At 38.6% G+C, this 20,867-nt stretch overlaps 1 protein-coding gene across 20 annotated transcripts in view; it reads right to left on the bottom strand.

The window, feature by feature from the left end:
• The window catches only part of ADGRL2 (adhesion G protein-coupled receptor L2), a 391,171-nt gene that overhangs the window by 69,975 nt on the left and 300,329 nt on the right, over positions 1-20,867 (bottom strand). For all 20 annotated transcript variants that reach the window (XM_068691088.1, XM_068691086.1, XM_068691095.1 and 17 more), the window contains one exon: positions 2,876-3,089. In XM_068691088.1, coding sequence (XP_068547189.1) covers positions 2,876-3,089 — 214 coding nt within the window. The remainder of the gene's footprint in view (positions 1-2,875; positions 3,090-20,867) is intronic.

The raw sequence follows: 20,867 nt of genomic DNA, 5'->3' as shown, positions 1-20,867 counted from the left end.
TCTAAATGCACGTGGAGGACTTTATTCTAGAATAATTGGGATGTAATTTCAAGGAGGAACTAAAAATTTAATAATGACTTTACAAAGGTAAAAAAGCAAAGCAGTTAAGTCATTAGTGTTCTAGTCGGGTTTCCTAGGAAAACACTACGTTAAAAATCTGAGCACTGTACAAAACAAAGAAAAGGAGAAAAGATTATGTTTGTTCTAATAAAGAGGAGCTGATGCAACACAAAATTTGTCACCATCTCCAAACCTCTCAAAGGGGAGCAGGGCATGTGATCACACGGCTCTGTGTTAAACCGGAAAGCTCATCTTATTTTTCAATCTTCAGATTTCACAGTATTGATCTCATTACGCTAGTGTTTTCCCACTGTAGCTACAATAAATTTAGTTGCTGTATGAAGGCTGTGGAGTAATGTTGCAAATGAATGATGAATGTTTAATAATTGTCATGGAACTGCATTTAACTACAGGTCTAAAATGGACTCAAGTGGTCAAAAGCAGTGGCAAAGACACTGCTGGCTGAAGTGATAAAAACATTTAATTAACCCTTAAAAGTAAACACTGCAAGATGTTTAACAGCAATGTCAAAACTATTGCTGCTTATTTCTAAAGGTATAGAAGTTTTCCTTGTGATCAAATGTTCTAACAGATTAATTATTTTTTCTTGACAATGACAAAAAATAAAACCAATGAGTCTGACAGTCCTTCAGGTGAGATATTTTCTATGCAATTGCTGCCATCAAAATACAGCTGATGTGATACTTTTAGATACCAGATCAAGGACATGCACCGAGTTCTAAACATTTTGCCGTAGACAACAAAAAATTACAATCACCAGTGCAGTTATGAATACATGAGATACAAGAACTTTTAATATTTTATGAGAAATTTGCAATATTGTTCCATGCTGGTAATAGAACAAATTGACTAACTTTCAAAAAAGATTTAACAAAGCAGAGGAGACATTTTTCTACTCACTGATCGTTTCTGAGAAAGAAAAATACAAAACCAAACTTCCAAATTACTATAAATGCTAGACAAAAATAGAAAGTAGCATATCAAATGATCTTTGCCACTTATTCAGAAAATAAAACAGAATGACAATGATAAATTGTCTCTGAGCACAGATATGCTGAATCAATGTTTTATATATGATTGTCACGTCTTCATTTTGGATTGTTGAAAACAGGGTAAGACTGGAAGATCGGGGAAGTTCAAAAATACTTTCTGCTACCATAAACTTATAGTTGATTAATTGAAATGGGAAGATTCAAATTTCAGCTTTCCAGGAACAGTTTGATATCACTTTAAGCAAGATTGTGCCACTATATTTGTCTCTGACTACCTTAATCTGTGTATTTACAGTAAACATAAGGAGGACTTTGATCAAAACACAACATGCATTTTACACAACAAGGAAGTCTACAGAGAGGCACTACATTTACAAAAGCAATTGAAGGTGGTTTCAAAGGGAGTTGACAGATTACAGGATGATGACACTGCTGCTGCAGTCTCAATGGAAATCTGGCTTGATCTAATTAACAACAATGAACTGGAACCACAAAATAATAATTCAAACATGATTTAAAGAAGTTATATCACCTTTTTACTACCTTAGCAATGGAGCCTTTCCCTTACTGATCACAGAACAAGTCATAGGTTGAACACAGAACAAAAATAAAAGGCTTGATATCTTTAATTTTCCCCTACCATTTGAAATTGAAACTTGATACTGAGCCCAAATATTTGACTACAGAAATAGAGAATGTCCAAGTGTTCACATGAATGTGATAAAAAATTGCAACAGTAATGACAACTAGAGTGAAATGTTAGTCAAAAAGGAAGATTACTTTTAAGACATGACTATGTGTTACTGACTTCTATGTTCAGACAAAATATAGTAGCATGCAAGATGACTTGCATGTTTGATTTGCTATATCTGTGTACATGCACTGCAGAATTACCAGGTTATTCTTGTTGCCCCTTTTTTTGGATTCCTCATCCTAAGAAAAATGCACTGGGAGAAAAAATTCTCAGCAGTCCTGAACTTTTCAACTCACTACTTTTCCTGAACTTATGCGGGGCAAAGGAGGAAAATTTTCAGTTTTTTTGAGCTTTACAGAAAAAAAATAAAAATGCAAAACACTTTTTATCTAGCCTTAGAACACCCTTGTAGTTAAAGCTACTAAAAATGCCAGTGACTGATTTGTGCTGACATTTCCACAACTGTCAGTACTAGAGGACTGATGCTCATATTCAGCTTAGATGCTCAAGAATTTCTATGAATATTAGTTCTGATGAAAGTTTTGTACTACAAACACTTTTATCAGCTCTTCCTCCATCTTCTGTGACTGACAGTCACTGTCACTAGGACCTAACGTAGCATGTGCCTGTATGGTTATATGCGTATATACACGCATGAATAATGACGTGTAATCATCCTGGCATTTAATCATCCTGGCATTTTACGTTTTAAGCATTTTGAAGATGGGAAGAACAGCAATTTAAATTCATTCAAAAGAAACGTATAAGTTTGCCAAGGAATGTAGAAGCTACAGCCATTTAGAAAAATTTAAGTGCTGTTTGGCCATGTCAAAGATAGAAATACAAGGAACCTCCAAATAAATTAATTGTTCCATTCCCCTTGCAGTTATCTTCCCACTTTTTCCTTTTGCACAAAGAATTGTTATAAAACCTCTCTAATTTTAACTGGTGATTTTTATTTCCTTCTAACATTACTACATAGACATAAAACTACCTCAGCATCAAACTGTCAAGTGCAACACAGCATTTTCTACAGTATATAGCTCTTACTGTTTTAGTCCAGACATTTTTTCCTCTTTGATTCTCAAAGTGACATATATATTTTTACCTTTGTGTCATAATTTTGTAGGCATCTGGAAGGAAGCATTCTGTGTTCTCCATCTGGAAAGGGTCAGCGTCACAAATTTTGTCATCTGTCCGTCCATAGTTAGCACTTTCTATCATAATAACATCACTTCCTGGACACCGGAGGTCAATGGAGTAGCCTTCACAGGAGAGCTCTCTCCTAACCAAACCAAATGGTAGTGCTGCACGGCTGAAACCTAAAAAAGAGAAGAAAAAAAAAACTAGGATTGAGCCTGAAGGATATATTGCATTGGACTATTTTTCTTTTTTTTCTGTCACATAGGCAATAACTCTCAATAGCATCCTAAAGGAAGTGCACTTTTAAACAGTCTGACCCAGTACCATGTTAAGTGAAGCATCTTTCATGAAACTATCACTTCCTGACATCACTGCTGCTGTGTCCTTACAGGGCAGCATGTCTGCACAGTTACATTGCACATTTCCTGTTCCCACCTCTCTTCTCTCTGCTTCTTTCTCCCCACTTTGGGCACAGACAGGTCATGGTGGAAAGTGGGTAGTGGCAGAGCAGGCTGGAGTTGCACATTCAGAAGTAATTTAAAAACAAAACAAACAAAAAACACCAAAGGAGCAAAGCCATAGCTTCAAGTTAATTTATTTCTACCTCCCTTTCTCCAGAAAGAGTTCATTTTCTTTTGCTCAGACACTTTATGTCCCCAACATGGACATGTCTGTGCCACTAGATCTAATATATGTGCTGATACATCACCTAGCTAAACTCCCATTCTCCTCGCTGTGCCTTTTACAAAAATTAAACCACAAGCAGGAGCTAGAAGGTTTTGAACAAATACATAAATGACCAATACAGCAAACTGCACATGTGTACTGTATAAAATCTTCCTGTCCCTCCCAAAAATTACATATATGTTTTAGGGAATTCTCATTTTTAATATTTTTTTCTTCATGAGAGAATTCCAGAAAATAGGTAAACTACCTAATGAAGCCACACCAAATGCCTTAGAAACAGAACAATGGTCCAGATACTCATCCAGATGTATAGTCTTTTACAGACATTTCTTTATGCACAATATATAAGTCAAAAAACTGTACCCTTCCTTGTACATAGATACTAGTATATTATTAAACAAAATATTTTTGTTTCTTACAAAATGGGGGCACTACTGTGTTTTGGAGGATGAGCTGAGTAACATGATAAACACTTGTATCTTGAAGATAGTAAATCTCCTGTAAATTTTCAGCGGAACCACAGATATTTCCTTTTTTTAAAAAAAAAAAAAAAAAAAGTCATAGTAATGGAGTAGCACAAGGCCATTAATATTTCAGTGCAGGCTGTTAGAGACAAGTTATGATGGCAAAGAGAAACAGCTAGTAAGTATGGAAAGTTGCTTCTCTGGTGTTTTCAAGGCAAAAAAAAAAATCTCTTTTTTTTTTTTTTTTAAAGTATGATACATTAGAAGAGGAAAGGAAGCAAGGATCTAAGAAGATCAAGAATAACTTGAGATAACCCCTTGACAGCAAATTTTCATGTGAACCCAAGGCTGTCACTTTTTCTGCTGAATTAATGATCTGTGGATTCAAAGTCCTACTGTATGAAGATGATGATGATCTGCTAGGACTGCAAGGAAGAGCTGCTGGGAACAACTGCACCAGTGTCAGGATGTGGCTCCCCGGCAGCCAGAGCCCATCGTCCCGTCCGCCCGACTCCCCTTCTGCACTAGCACCAGGTTTTACTCCCCCCATGCCGAGGACTAACGCTTGGGCCACCCTGACCCCTGGCTCCCTCCACATCAGGAGATGTGCTCCCAGAGGAGCAGCTCCGTGGCCTGCTCGCTGAACAGGATCTTGCCCTGGCACAAGGGAAGGGCAGGCCACGGCGCAGCAGCTGCGTCTGCCTCTGCTTTAAATTTTACAGAATCTCATCTGACATGAAATGGGTGTTGCTGCGCTGCCAGTGTTTTAGTATTTGTTAATAAGAGAAGAGGCCATGTTGCTGTGGAAAACACAACAATTCCATCTAAAATGCACTCCTGGCTATAGGTTTGGCTGAGCATGTCATGTGTAATAACAAACACTATTATTAGAGGCTTGCTGAAGTATCATGAGCTGAAAGCTGGAAAGAGCTGAAATGCGAATCTATCACGTTAACACCCTACATATTCCTCCCATGCAGCAGATTAATACAATGAAGACAGAAGCTGCTCACAGCTCAGTGAGGGCGTGAAATGGGCACGGAGAGGGGCATGAACAAAGTCCCCACCACAGATAGGAACAAAGCCCCCACTACACATGCATGCCCAGGCTCCTTTGATTAATTACCATCACGACAGCCGCAGTGGGACCAAAAATAATGCTACCAGTGACTGCCATTCCTACATCCTACTGCTCCTGTCAAATTTAACACCGTCCCCATAGAACTCGATCCCTCACGGCAATGGAGCCTGCACCCCTGCACCCTGCATGCAGCAGGGCTGCCCCCAGCACAGGGCTCCGTCAGCCCCCTCCCATGGAGGCCCCTCATGTGCCGTCACACAGCCCCACTTTTGGGTTTCCATAAGCAAGAAGGAAGCCACGAGAGGGGACACAGCTGAGTCTGCTGCCCAAAGGGGATTTTTGGTGAACAGCAGAGCACGGGGCCCAGGCTGATGCCCCTGAGGTCTCAGTGGCTGCGCAGGCAGCGTGCCTGCAGCAGCAGGTCGCATGTATGGATCACTGCAGTGCCAGGCTGACAAAACCATACCAAGCTGGTTGTGATAAGCACTGAGCCCTTCCTGCAGACCCTGCAGCACAGCCAGTACTTCTGATAGGAAATATTTCAAATTCAAAGACAAGACCTCCAAGATTAACTACCTGCAAATCTTATTTCATCATCTGTAGCAACTGGCCACTGCCATAGTACTGTGAATGTATTTCATCCTGCAATTTTTCTCCCTGCAGTCATACAGGAGAAGTTCTGTATTAGAACAAACATTAAAAATGCTAGACCAAGGTTAGGTCACTTCACCAGCAACAGAGGACACACCTGAGATTGTAACGTAGGTGTGATATTGCAAAAGCAGCAAGCCATAAAGCCAAACAATGCAGCATGTGGTAGGTGGGGAGATCACTCTAAGGAACCACTATGGTGCAGAGGGAATTTTAAGTAAATAAAATAAATAAACATAAAGTCTACTAACAAAGCTGCTGTGATGTTTATTCTGAAGCTTTATTTGTAATCTTTTCCTATCAACAAAGAAAAAAAAAATAAGCATATCAACAAGCAAAGTGTAATTCAATCCATCTTGCAACCCTGACAATCGAAGAAAGAACTAGTGGGAGGCCCTGTGAGCGAAAAATCAATATTGCAGCTTTGTGCCGTGCAAATGTGAATACTGCCAAATAGCAGTGCTTAGGGTAAAATGAACTGTTTTGCTCCATTTTCTCCTCTCTGAACAAATGATTTTGAAACGACAGCTTTTTTTTGGAGCTATAAAATGTCAAGCAATAACTCCCTGCGCTTTAGGCAAGTGATTGGAATAAATACCTCTTGGCAACAGGTGCAATGACTTAGGACTGAAATTGATTTACATTCAGGAGATAATTCCCGATAAACAGATGCACTGCCACAGGATGGAAGTTTGAAAGACCGGCATCTGAATGCTGCTGCCTGGTTCTGCATCATTCCAGGGCTTTTCAGACATAAGTATGTAGCTCTGTCAATAATTACTGTTGTCACCAGTAACTTTGTATCTCCAGTGCAATTCGTCATGAGGATTTTCAACATCTTTTCTAACCAACCTGTATTCATCCCGCTGCTTGTCTAACTGCACCTTGCATAAATGTGTTTTGTTTGGCCATCCACCTACGGCTGAAATCAACATTCCTTGTTTCTGCTAATCACTTCGAGGCAAACTGTGCCATGGATGACACCGCTCCTCTCTACAGAGGAGTGTCCGCGTAAAGAGCTGCCTGACTGCCACAGACCATTCTGGGGCCAGGGCTGGGATTTCCAGCACAACCTAAACAGCAACTGAAGCAAGTCTCTATTACCACATGCAGCGTATGCTGTCTCTGATTCATTCGAGTCTGTATATATTCATCAGTGTTGTGTGGGCTTTTATTTATTTATTTTTTTATTTTTTAATGCTAGAAGAATAATACCTAATGAGAAAAAAGAGCATGGTTTCTGTCATGTTAACCGTTTTGATTACAAAAAAAATTCCTGGCAAACATATGTTTCCTGCACATTTTATCTGTTCACAAATTAGTTGAGTGCAGGCTCTTTATTCATAGAACAAAATAAACTGCTTTTACAAAATCACCGTTTAAAAAAAAAAAAAGTAAAGGGGATTTTCAGTGGTAATATGCATTCTTTAATGCTTTATTGGTCAATGCATGTACAGGAACATGCTGAGAAAAAAATCAAAATGGAACATCACATAGAAATCTTTCCTCTTATACTTTAATCTATAAAATGAAAAAACAGACATTTTGCAAAAGAAAATTAACTTAGAACTGGGTTTCTCAAATATATTAAATTCACATTTGACTTTTTTTTTTTTTAATATATATAAATTTGCAATGCCTTTCACCATTCTACCATCCTGGTTCCTTAGTGAAAAATGATTTGTCTATAGAAAGGTAACCTAAATTTGTCAAAGTGCAATGAAAAGTTAATAATTCACAGCATCCTGCCCACTAGCATTCCATCTTTTTGAGCTGTCAATAATAAGAGAGTGTGCTAAGTTTGGTAGATAAAAGCAAAAAGGAACCACTACATTTTAATGTTCACCCCATACAGAGGAAAAATAGTGGAATGTAAACAGGCTAACATCAGTACTTCTCGACATCAGAAGCAAGGAACCTTTGATTAAAACTTAAAGCACAGAGAAAGTCAACATGGAAATACAAAATAATTTCAAAGAATGCAGATACTGGGAGAACTGAAAATCCAAAACAAATCTTTGCAGAAATAAATATATATGTCTCGGAGAGCAAGGAAATATTGCTTCTTGTGTTATTTGGCTCTAACAGAAAGGTCTTTTGAAAAGAACACATCTTTTCAAACAGAATGTTTACAGTTGTCTCTTTCACAATCTCTTTTATTTTACCAAATCATGAAACATGATGATTCAAGTTCTACACAAGATGAAGCAATGCATCTTGGGCAGAATTTCAATAATATATGTTGAACAAATGCAGAGCCCGACGCAAACTGTATGCAGCATCTTCTCCCTCGCTCAGCAAGGTGCAGACATGCACGCACAGAGGGTGCACACAGGCAGCTGAACACACTTTCCCATCTGAAAATCATGCAAATTCTTAACATGGGTCCCGCAGAGCATTTATAATTCTGCAAAAAAAGCCTCAGCATCCTGCAGTTTCTAAAGAATCCCATGAACTATGTCAAGGGAGACTTTTCACTCTTGTCTCTCAGTGCTGTACATACTTCACACAGATAAGCATGTTATTTTGTAAAACAGCTTTTAAATTATCCAATACTGGTCAACAGATCACTACCAACGACTAAAACGATAGAGGCAATTTAAATGACAACTGTGCTTTCTAATTCTATCTTTGAAGGGAAAAAAGTCATTCTGGCAAGCATGTCTATTAAAAGATTACATTGGCACAGTGAGAGCTTCTGATACTGCACAGAGGTCTGGAGTTCACAGCACTCCGCTCTTCTTTCACTGAAAGCCACCAGATAGCACACGAACAGCCAGAGCTCCGGCACGGCAGACAAAACCCCACTGTTCCAGTCTGGATAAAATTAGGCAGGAAGCGATCATTTCAAAAATATTCTCTTATAGCTGTATTCTTTGCTGTTTTAAGTATAGACTCATTATTTTCATTTAAGATGATGGAAGCAGGGGACATCAGAGAAAAAAGGATTAGTTATTGAAGGAAATCTATTTTCTGGGAAGATACATCTTTCTCTCTCTTTTTTCTTTTTTTTTTAACCCATTCATAAAAATGGGATTAACTCAAAACAATGTACATGAAAGTACATTCATTATTAGAACTTTAACAAAGAGGTCTGAAGCCCTAACGAACACTCTTGATCATTTAAATGTGCACATAAATTACGCTGAAGCAAGACAACTATTTCATTGAATAAATTAGCTGTGAGGGGGGATTTTTAGCACTCCTTTTAAGAGTTCAGTTTCTCCAACATACTCTTGCACATTTTAATTATTTGGCTAAAATCTGAGAGCCCATCTCTTGCAAAATAAAAATATGAATTGCTAGCAATAAAAGCTTTCAGAAATATTAAGTAGCTAATAGTGGCTTTCTAATAAATACTTTTTAAAAATTATTAGACTGATTTAGTCTAAAAATCATTTAAAATTTTAAAAATCTTTGTCAGATTCAGTGTTTTCCAAGATTCGGTGTGAGCAGCAGAATTACAACAGTAAGTAATTTTCTGTAATTATACACTTAATATGCAGTGTGCATAAACACAAAGCACAGTACGTCTGTTTAATGAAATTCAGGACAGAAGCCTGAGTTACGCCCTCTGACTCACACTAGGACGAGTCCTGCCTTCCAGGCTCCCAGGAACTTATTACAATTTTCCTTGTGTATTTTACAGTCTCCATGCAATTCTCAAAAATATCCCTGTGAGGCTCTCTTCAGCAAAAAAAGAGTCAGGGCTTACCTGCCTACACCTTGTTGAATGATTCAGCAAAACCTCAAGTTAGTAGCAGCATCTTAGCTTTTTAACGTGTTGATCCTTCCTGTGTATGGTTGGCAAGGATCTCATTTAAATTCACCTAAACAGCTGTCACCCCTCATGCATAAGGGTGAGAATGTCTCTCTCCAAGTTGTTCATGATTCTTTTTTGGTGGTGGTGGTGTGTTATTGTTGTTTTTTCTAACAGCAGGACAGAAGAGAGTGCTACAGAAGAGACTGCAGACTGGAGTCCTTCAATCACCTGGAACAAGAACAGCCCAGACAGCAGCTGTGCAAGCATCCCCCATATTAGTCCATCATGTCTCAACCCTATGTTGAAGGAATCACCACTATGGGAAAAGAGATAGTTTGGTCTTCATGCCCATTTAATCCTTCACCTCCCTGCTGAGGCTGCCACAAGAGTGCTAATTAATGCTAAACTGTGAAAATGGGCTTCTGCACTTTGCATCCAGCCACACTGAAACTGGATAGAAACCACTAATTCCTTTAATGAAAGTCACCAAACCAGAGACTGGTTCCTGGCAGCATTTTAGCAATGCCTACATATGGCAGATGGAAACCATGTGATTTAAACATGAAAGTCTAAATATCTAGTGCAAAAATATGCATGTTGTTCGGTTCTCACTTAGAACCAAATTTTACTCTCATCTGCATGCACCTTTCCCATCCCTTTCAGTGGAAGCTGCATGCATGAGAGCAAAACTTTGCCCTCTTGATCTAAAATTATCCCAGTTTGAAACAGTATTCAACTGTCAATGATATTTCTTTTCTTTTGCCAGCCAGATGTCTGTTCTCAGGCTGCAAGAATCTCCTTCCTTTTTTCCTTCACATCACACACACTTGATCCTTTGCCAGCTCACAGAAAGCACTCTACCCTTTTCTTTCTCGCCATTAAGTACACTGCATCTTCAAAATTTCTCAAGGCAAATAAGTCCCATGGTCTCTGTAAATCCACCTCCTGGAGGTTATCTCCAGTTTACCAACTGTGAACTCGCTGAGCACACCACCTGTCAGGAAGGAGAAGCTTCTGAATTAGAAACAAGCTCAGAAACAGGGAGGTAAGACACACAAAGGGTGATGTGTCAGTAATGTCGTGTCAACAGGATTTCCTGTTTAATTATTTCCTCTGTACAGGATGTTGGTAGCTGAATAAAAATAAATATTCTTTTATTTTCTATAAAAATGCATTTTGACAACCATTTATATTTCTAGTTCTCTCAATCATTTTTGATTGGAAACCATGTGTTCAGGGGGGTAGGGGAAGAGGAGGAAAGGGCTATGATTTCCATCAGCATATTCAGAGTGAACAGCTGACAAAAGAAACATGCTTTTGTTCCCATCTTGAAGAAACCCAAAGCCTCGTCACCTCAGAGGTTGATAGAAACCATGCAAAGATGTACCACTTCCTCAGAACTATGTGCATGGGTGAAAGTTAAATCATTTCAGCAGATGACATGTTGATTGCCAGCCATAACTCTTGGTGTGTTGGGCTCTGCCTTCTAATATGGGTTATACCCTAACCTGCCTAACAACAAAGCAAAACATTTAGTCTCACTAAAATGTGGAGATGGATTCTTATATTCTGCCTCATGTTAAAGAATGTTAATCTACAAGTGACAGAGTTTAAAACACCAAATATGTATATGATCCTCAACAATTACCATAGATTTAATAAAAAATACTGTATGATTGCTAACACTTAATAACATATGAGATTGAAGCTGTAAAATTATGAAGGGGGCATTTTCTTGTTTACAAACAGTTTTACGTATACATTAACAACAGAACCAAGCAACAAAGGAAGAGTTCACATGCTCCTCGTTTCAATAAAATGATGGGGTGGAGTCAATTGTCATGGTATAATTTACAGTGGAAAAATTATGTGGTTAATTTTAATGACAGCAAGCCACTTCATCCTTAAAAAGTGCTCATGAGTATGCAAATAGCAGAGTAATACCCCTTCTCATTCAGTGTAGCTTCTGAAATGTTTCTGAGGACTCAGGAGTAAAAGAAGAACTCTTGGAAACTAAAAGGCCCAAGATCCCACAGACAAAACTTATAACCCAAAATACAGTCATACCTTTTGAAAACAAGTAGCAGAACTATGTGATAAATGTACTTGAAAGTAAGCATGTCGTCACTTCAAATATTCCCACAAATAGATATGAGACAAGAGTAGCAAGCAATCTCAAAAAATGCCTGTCAGAATGAAACGCTTTCTTCCTGACCTTACTTTCTATGAAATACTTGTGGATTTCTACGAGACTATTAGAGAGGAGAGGGATATACCATACACAGTTTTTACAACATACCTAAATTTCTGGCAAATTCCAGTAATAGTGGAGTAATCCTACACAGATACTTGGCAGCATCTTCTGAATAACAAATTGCATGAGAAAAAAAAAAAAAGGAAAACTATTTAATGGTTTAGAAATAAAAAGGTAATTTAAAAAGTCCTAAGGAATATACACAATTCTACCATGCTCCCTGGGAAGCAGGCAGTTCCAATGGCAACAAAGGTACTGTTACCTGAATAAAGGAAATATGCACCTCTGCCACCCTGTCCAAATGCTGTTAATGACCTCGAAAGGAATCCATAGGCCTCTTTGCAAACAGGTACAAAAGACAAGGGAGATCAATTGGCAGGAAGGCTAAATTCCACCTGAACTCAAATTCAGGACTTCTAAATTTGGATTCCGATTTTTATTCCTGGAATTCGTCCCCCTTCCTACAACTGCTACAATATGAGAGCAAGAAATACTGTCAGCTTTTAGAGAACAGGCTAATGAGTGTTCAAATGAAATAAATGAAAAATCAGGATCCCAAAAATCTCTGAGTACTAAGACAGAAAGTAAACAATTTCCCATAATTATGTGATAGGAGTTCCATAATTAATGCTATTTACATTAGAAAGTAACAAAAGGGATGAATGCACACTGTAACACTTCATAGAAAGGAAAACTTTGCATTTGCTAATCACCGCTATTTAGAAACACATATCTAATAGCTCAGCGACTGTGTTTCCAATGTTGTTCATTGATCTTAATACGACCAATAACAAAAGAAAGGACCAGGAAAGCTCTGCATCAGACCAGGAAGAAAAAAAAAGAACAAAAAAGAAAAAAAAAAAAACAAAAAAACAGAGTGGCATGTTCAAGTATGAGCTCAGCATCAAGCAAGGCAGACCCACTGCACTGCTACTACAGATGTGGAAAGTAATTTCCTCACTAATTAATCCATTATACATAGCATTTCACCATACCAGGTCACAGTTCTGTGTGAAAAACATCCTTCCCTAAGTGTCTAAAGCAAGAATTTCTGAAGAAGGCAGCTGTGAAGTATAAAAGATCCGATTGCTCCACTTTTTTCCACACCAACTAAAACGCTGCTTTCCTACGGAAAGTACCATGTTCTCACTATACATTATTTAGGTCTACAAACAGGCGGCCAGCTCCGGTGAGTCCGAGGGGATGGTGGGGGATCTAATGGCCAGGCGGGGAGGGAGCAGGCAGGGGGCTGCATGTCCTAGGGGCTGACACCTTCTCTCCCGTCTTGGTACAGCCAACCCAGCCTTGCTCAGCTGAATGCCAGGGTCTGGCTTCACCCCCAGTCCCACAGCCTGTCAATCCACACACACTGCTGTTTCTCCAATGGTGGTGAGTTTTATTAATCAAGATGATTTCCAGAGTGTGCTCAGAGCGTGATCAAAGCAGCTGATGTGGCAGTGTAATTGAGGAGGGAGTTGCTAATCTGCTGAGGATGCCAAGGAGGGAAGGAGAAGGTTAGGGGTGTCCAAAGGAGGCAGGAATGAGCAGGTGTTAGGGTAACCATTTAAATTAGGCATTCTGACATAATCATTTATAACTGAGGATTCAGATTCCCTTTAAGGCACTGAAGCTGGATCTCCTATCTATTCTACTTCGTAAGGAAGCTGTTTTCTTTTTGTACAAATACCGATTTCACCAAGTGTACACTACTACAAAGCAAACTTTAGTTAATGAGCCTGTTCTGTGCATTACACAATTCCAGAACAGAGCTGCAGTGTCTATCTGGTCTCTGTCTCTGCTGAATCTGAAGTTCAGATTGTTATTGGGTTTCAACAATGCATGGCCCACGTTATCTTTAAAAACACAATGCAGAAAATGTTGGAATTCCGAAACCAAAAATAAAGCTACTTTCATAACGATGGTTTTCACTTGCACAAGCCTCTAGAAGATGACAAGGGTGCTTTATGAATCAAATACAAAATACAGAAATAATATTATCTCCCACTGAAATGCTGTCATCTCTGAATGATGTGTTGAGATCCAACATTATACAACTCTTCATAGTAGTAATTTTGCAATATTTTATCTACTTGAAAATAATAGGGAATTTAGGTAAGTAGAATCTTAATTACCCCAATTAAGTTCTCATCCTGCATCACTAATGTCATTGTGAGCTTTGTCATTAACCTCACTGAGTGCAGGACAGATTCCTTAGAATTTAACCTGGACACTCAATATTCTTGTCCTAATGAAAAATGCATTAATGAGCTTCATTATTCTACTCCATTTTAAAGAAGCACCTTCAGCAGTCAGTTTCCCTCAAGAGCCTAATGGGGCACTGGTACATTAGTGAGCTAGGACTTCACTCTAAGTCTTTTTATGGACTCAATGAACTTCATGTTCAACCCACCAAAGGGCGAGCAACACCCACTGACTCACTTGAGGAACTCCCTGTGGTAAAGCTGACCAAACACGTACAAACTTTTGAAATTATGACTGAGGTAGCACAACTGAAAGAACAGTCACAGTGAAATAAACACAATGGAAACAAAACTAAAATTCCTCCCTATAATTAAAAAATGACACATTTTCTACACAGAGGATCCTCAACCCATTTCAATCACTACCTTTTTACCAGTCATCTATTGGGAGACATTCCGGTAAAACTAGTGATCTTCTGTGACCTTCATTTTATGTTATTAAATGCAGCAGACACCTCATGCTGAATACGAAATAAAAAATATGCAACCCAGGAAAGTACTTTAAGAAAAAATGCCCTTTGGAGGACCCAATTTCAATCTTGACATATAATGACACAGATTTGCTGGTGACATTTGAATAAAAATCTCAATTATATAAATTATTGTGATCAAAATTCTATTCTGAATTACTAAATTTAGAAGAGGCCCTGTAGATCAGATTGAGCCAATCCTTTATAAACGTGGGAAATACATACTTCATTCATGTGATGTTAGATCAGACTAATTGTATTCCCTGTCTTTAGCCACATATTAGGAGAGGATTTTTGTTTCAAATATCAACGCAACTGGTGGCAGTAAAATACCTCCCAAAGATCAAAATACACTCTTCACATACACAATTGTGGCTGATCTATTGCTAATAAAGCCTTCAAGGAGAAAGCAATGTGAATTGCCAGAACAAGGGAAACCAGTGCTTACAGATACTATTTTATCATTCCTATAGCTCGAAGAACAACGGTGAAAAGTGTCACTTGTTGCAGTCCCCTGCCTCTGAAAAAACAGGGAGGGGACCAGGGGGAGAGGCGGTGAGGGCAGATGTCTGTTATCCCTGCCAGTAAATACAGATTAACAAGTCATTGCTCACCGTAATATCCACCGAATTTCAGTTAACTGCTGTCTGAGCGACCTGCCTGAAATTCCAGAAGCTCAGTGCTGAGCCTGATCTGTGGCAGGTTTGAGCAGCATCAGCCTGGGCTAGCTGTAGCAGGGGTGAGGGGTTCTCAGGCTTGGAAGGGAGGGGACTTACGGAAATCCCTTTCCCTAATTAAATCAGAGAACGAGAGTTTGAAGTGGTAAATAATAAATCACAAAGAACCCTCGGTCTGGTTGTCAAGGAAACCAGTATGCCTCTGCCATAATCGCTGCGAGCCCAGTCGTGCCCTCGTTGACTCCGGGCCATACCCCACGTTCCAGCCTGAAGCCGAGTGAGCAACTCATGCTCCCGGCCGCCTGAGGGCAGCGCCAGCCGGGGGGTTCCGGAACGCATCCTTCGGCCCCCAGCCCGCCACGGGGCCTGGCTGGCGGGGCAGTGGCTCTGGAAGGTCTCTGCAGTTGTGTTTACTGGATGGGCATTCCTCGTTTACCGCTGTTTGCATCTTGAGCCTGGTTATCTCAGCCCGCCACAAGCCCTGGGAATCTCCAGCTCCCTGGCACTCCTACTTCCCGAGCATGCCCTGCTGCCAGCAGAGACCACTCCCTGGTTTTACTCATGGACGTGCAATGGTTTTGAGAGTGATGAGGAGGGAAAAGGAAGTACAAGACAAAATAAATGCTTAAAGCACATACACACACACAAAGAAAAGAAAAAAAATAAAAATTGATTCTGTGCCAAGTCATTTAGGTAGCTGACTGCATTACTGTCTTTTTCCCCTGTGATGATAATTACCTTTTATAAACATCTAAAGTTGTTTTTTCCTTCTACGTTTGGTGGAATTGCACATCATCACTGGACACGCACCAAACTTGGAGCACAAGCAATTCCCAGTACCTCAACACCAGGAAGGCCAATAAAGGGAAAATGCTATATTAGTGTCCCTATCTCATCCTTCAAGAAATCCTGAAACAGGTTTTAAAGGAAGTATCTTCAAAGTGAGGAAATAGGAGGAACGACAGGCAAGTACATTATGTTCCCAGTTGAATTTAAGCAATAAAAAATCCAGTGAGACAGGGAAAGATTGTTGGGGGAAAAAATAAAATCTGCCCTTAGGAACTAGTGAGTAAGACTACCAGAAAGATTTCTAACAGAAGAACTGTGACTGATCCTTGTTTGAAACGCTGCAACCATTTGACCATCTATTTGCTATTTTACCAATGGATAAATCTGATTTCAATTCTTAATACTATTCCATGCAACAATCAATAAGCCCCTTTATACACATATTTTTATAATATTAGTTTTAGCAAAATACATTTATTAGTGTAACAAGACTGAGAAGCCCTGGTGATTTGAACTCTTTGCTGAATGTTATTTAACTGATCTTTGTTTCTTTCAACAGTTAAAGAATGCAAAGGATTTAGCTTAGGATCCAAGTTGCACTGGGAGACTCTGGATATCCATTACATAATTCCTGAACTTTATTATGACATCACATTTTGGTAAATGTCATTTACAAATTTATTTTTATCCATTAATCAAAGCAGTATAACATGTTAATAGCACTTTCTTCTGTCTGTTCATCAGCAGCTAAAAGAAAACTAATTGTTTAGTTTTATTGTGTCATCATTGTGTCGTCCCCCCCCCTTGTTTTTGTGTGTTTGGTTGGTGCCAAGCATCTCAGGAAGCCATGGAGCAACAATTCAATTGTTCAACTATTCCAACATAAACTAAGGACATCAGTAAAATCCTTTGTTCAACAGATTTGTAAGCATGCAATGAAAAAAAGGCAAGAAATTTTTGTTCCAGATCAGGCTCAATCAAAACAAAATAATTCATTGCCCAGACCAAACCCCAAACCTAGCCATACTCCTTTTCCCTTGGAAGCCCAATGTAGGTTTTTGGTAGCTAAGTGAATATGGGCACATTCACCTTTGACCTCTAGGTCAAAGCAGTTCTTAAGATCACAGCATCATAGGACAATTCAGGCTGAAATGGACTTCTGCTTTTTCCTATCCACTTAATAGATTATTTGATCTAAATACCTCTTCCAGATAAAAACCTAAATCACATATAGGAAGAATTATTCCTACATCATTTAAAAACTGAAGTCCCTGTCATTGTCATCCCAGTTAAAAAGGTGCAATTATGGATTAATTACATCCAATTGCAATAATGTATATTAATATCTGTATCACTGCATATGACTCTAAAACTCAATCACCTTAAGAAAAAAACATGAAAAAGACAAATAAAGGTTTCCATTAAAAAGATAACGCAAAAGCAAATGAATGTGCCATTTGGGCATAAACACGCTCATTTGCAAAATATGCATGCAGCATCCATCAGAAGAAAAAAGGCCTTTAGCTGATTTACAGGTAATTTACTATGGCACGCTCTTACCACTGTTTTATTCTTATTTGAAAAATTAGTCTGGATTCCTGAACACAATGACGGCAACCTGTTTGTTTTGATGTCTTTTTGCAAAATTTTAGTGATCTTGAAACTTTAGAGCTAAACATCTTCATGACAATCCATATCTTTCACCCAAGCATTTCATGTTCTTTGAACACCACTCCTAACCTCACCTACCAGCTTCCCAATGACACCACATGCTGGAAAAGGAGTTCAATATTACCCAGGCCCTGCTCCATCATAATCCACTGTGAAAAAAATACCTCAATCTCTTCTGTTGGTAGGAAGCCACAACAACCCGGTATTTCTCCTCTGAACTGTTTTTTCCAGGTGGCCAATTTGACTCGTTGACTCTTTGGAATTTTTATATCCTCTGTTTGAACAGTCTCTATCTTTTTGTCCTTGCCTTGGTGCTTAGACTCGAGCTAACCTTCAAACTACTGCCTCTGCTTCCAAACAGCCCAAAGGTGTGCTGTGGGTTTCTGGGCACTGACCGGCAATCCCCAGGGCCTAATTTGTCAGCCTGGGCATAGGACTGGCAGCTGCAGGCACAGCTCCTGAGCAGTTCAGAGCTCCAAAGCCATTTTACCATGGCCCTTTACAGCACCATACAGAAATACCCACAGCTCCCTTCTGCCAAAGTTATGAGAAATGGTTATTAATTTTAATTGGTCTAAGCTAGCTTTTAGTGAAATTATATCTTCAGGCTTCATCACCTATCTGAATAGCCTCTTTTTGCAGTTACCACTGCTATTCTTCTACTAAGAAATAAAGGCAACACATTCTGTATTTCCTCACAGATTACCAACTATATTGAGCAAAAGATGGCTGGAAGCAAAAGAGAAATAAAAAATTAGAGGCATTTTGAAACAAACTGGCTGTAATGCTCATTTATAGGCAACTTATCCATAGGTCTCCTTCTGTGAGAGTAGGACAAGACTGAAAACAAATCCCAGAATAGCAAACCATAGCATTTTTTGTTGAATGTAATACATCCATTGAAGCTGCATGTGACTGATAATTTTAAAGGTTACCTCTGCTAATGATTTTGAAAGACAAAAGATCTCAATGGTGACAATTTTATACACATTCATTAGAGACCCTTAGATTTCTACAGTTCAGTTTTAAACATCTCCTCTTAGTCTTTGGACCCTAACCCTGTAACAACCACAGTTGACCATTCATCAAAAGAAGCAAAGGTCATCTCACAATGGTAGCTACTGGCAAGCTTTACAAAGGCTTTCCCATCGCCTCCTTCTTCACCTGCATAGCAATATGTCAGCCACTGGGACAGACACTAGCTGAAAAATTTCTTCAAGTTGCCCAGCAGGGTTGCTGGAACTAGGACTCACAGAAGTCAGTGGAAACAGTTTTACCATGAAAAACAAATTTGGCACTAACATGAAATACCTGACGGTTTGCAGTCTAAAACTTAATCAATTCTGAAGGTCTGTGCTCTATGAAAAGTAACCACAAAGACACTGGCAGAATAATTCAATGAACTGGACTGTATGGCTTCAATTTTTTTCTGAAAATATTGCATTCTCTCTTAGGCTTGTAAACAGTTTGAACGAGTGGCCTTTTTAAGGCGTAATTCAGTAAACAAAAAATGTTACCTTGTGAATTAAAACTATTCTAAATACAATCTATTGTGACCACAATTCACAGTAACATGGCAAGCTCTTACAGAATGCCTTTTCAAGGAAAGAAATATATTCCTTGTGCATTCAAGTATAGAGCCATAAACCATATGAGTCCCTATTTATTTCAAATTTCCCATGATGCCATTTACTTCAGCTTTTAACCTTTTATGTGACATTGAGCTATTTTACAATCATAAAATAGTAGAAAAAACGACCTGTTAATTTGAAAGGGACACATTACAACATCTCTCCCTGGCACTATAATATTTTAATTTCTTTTTTCAAGGCAAACCAGTTGGAAAGTGACCATCTGCTAGTCTGTTAGTACTATTCAAGCAAAGCAATGCACAAAATGTCCTCCTTTCCCAGCAAGAGTAGGACCATTAACTGAAAGGAATTTACATATTATCATGTGAGCTTAACAGATTGACTCACAACAAAATAAAATCTCTGTTTCTTTAATTACAGTTAAATATACTGACTACAAAGATGATGATACAAAACTGCTACCATTGTGTGTCATCTAGAGAAGCACAAGGAATCTGAATTTTCTGTAGAAAGAAATTAGCATTATCAGATTTCCTATGAAAATTATGTTCTTCTATTTTGAGCGTTAAGCTAAATGCAAGCACAATTCTACAAATACAGTTCTATTTCTCAGCTCAAAATATACAATGTACTTTGGACACTGGGTAAGTTTTCAATACCACTTAAGGTTTTGAATATTTCAAAACAGTTGATAACGGCAGCAAAAGAGGAAACTCGACAAGCCCTCCAGGCTGATAAATATAGAACTTCTTGGATGAGTATAGCTCAATGGAGCCGTAATCTTGGCTGGCACCTGTACATGATACTATAACACATACAGCTAGAACTGCAAGTTTGTGAGAATAAATTAAATTAAATTCACATTCATGTTAGCACTTTAAAAGATGTTGTCAGTACAACTTTGTATGCATGCAAGCCACTGCACTTTTGAAAGTTTTACCCTAAAAGGTATCAAATTAGAGCATGCTGTCTCTAAAGGTTAGGAGATACATTGGTCATATCTTAATCGTCTCTCATGCACATTATTCATATCTGTACCTTCTCAACATTCCTAACTATAATGCAAATGAGACTGAAAAATGAAGTAACTGCACTTCAAATTGTTAAATTCTAGAGGCTTTTTCACATCTTGAATTGTGAAATATAGCAGATGTCAAATGCCATTACCAAAATGCACTCTGCAGCTGCCTTAAATCTGCAGTATATTTTACTGTAGAAGTATTTATCTCCTATTTCCTGGTCTCCCTCTCTCTATCAAAAATAATCAAGTAATTCAGAAATTTACACTAGTAGTAAAATATTTGCCAAATGTTAAGGACTTTGTAAGTTGTCTTTTGAAACAAATAGATTTTTTTGCCCAGCTATTAATGATGTAGTAGTTGTATCAATTTGCCCAACAAATGAATGTCTTACTGCTTTCCTTATTTTTATTTATAAATTTCATAATGGAAGTAAAGCACTTTAAACCATGCATTTCTCAGGGAATACTACACTTCAGGGACTGTTAAAGTCACTCTGCCTTCAGCCTTTATCACGCTACACAAGGTACAATAAACACTGAGAAATGTGCTGCCTATTGTGTGCCTTGTTACAAAGT

Source organism: Anas acuta, chromosome 8, assembly GCF_963932015.1.
Source record: "Anas acuta chromosome 8, bAnaAcu1.1, whole genome shotgun sequence".
In the NCBI taxonomy this organism is placed as follows: Eukaryota; Metazoa; Chordata; class Aves; order Anseriformes; family Anatidae; genus Anas; species Anas acuta.
This window is presented reverse-complemented; position numbering and strand designations above follow the sequence as displayed.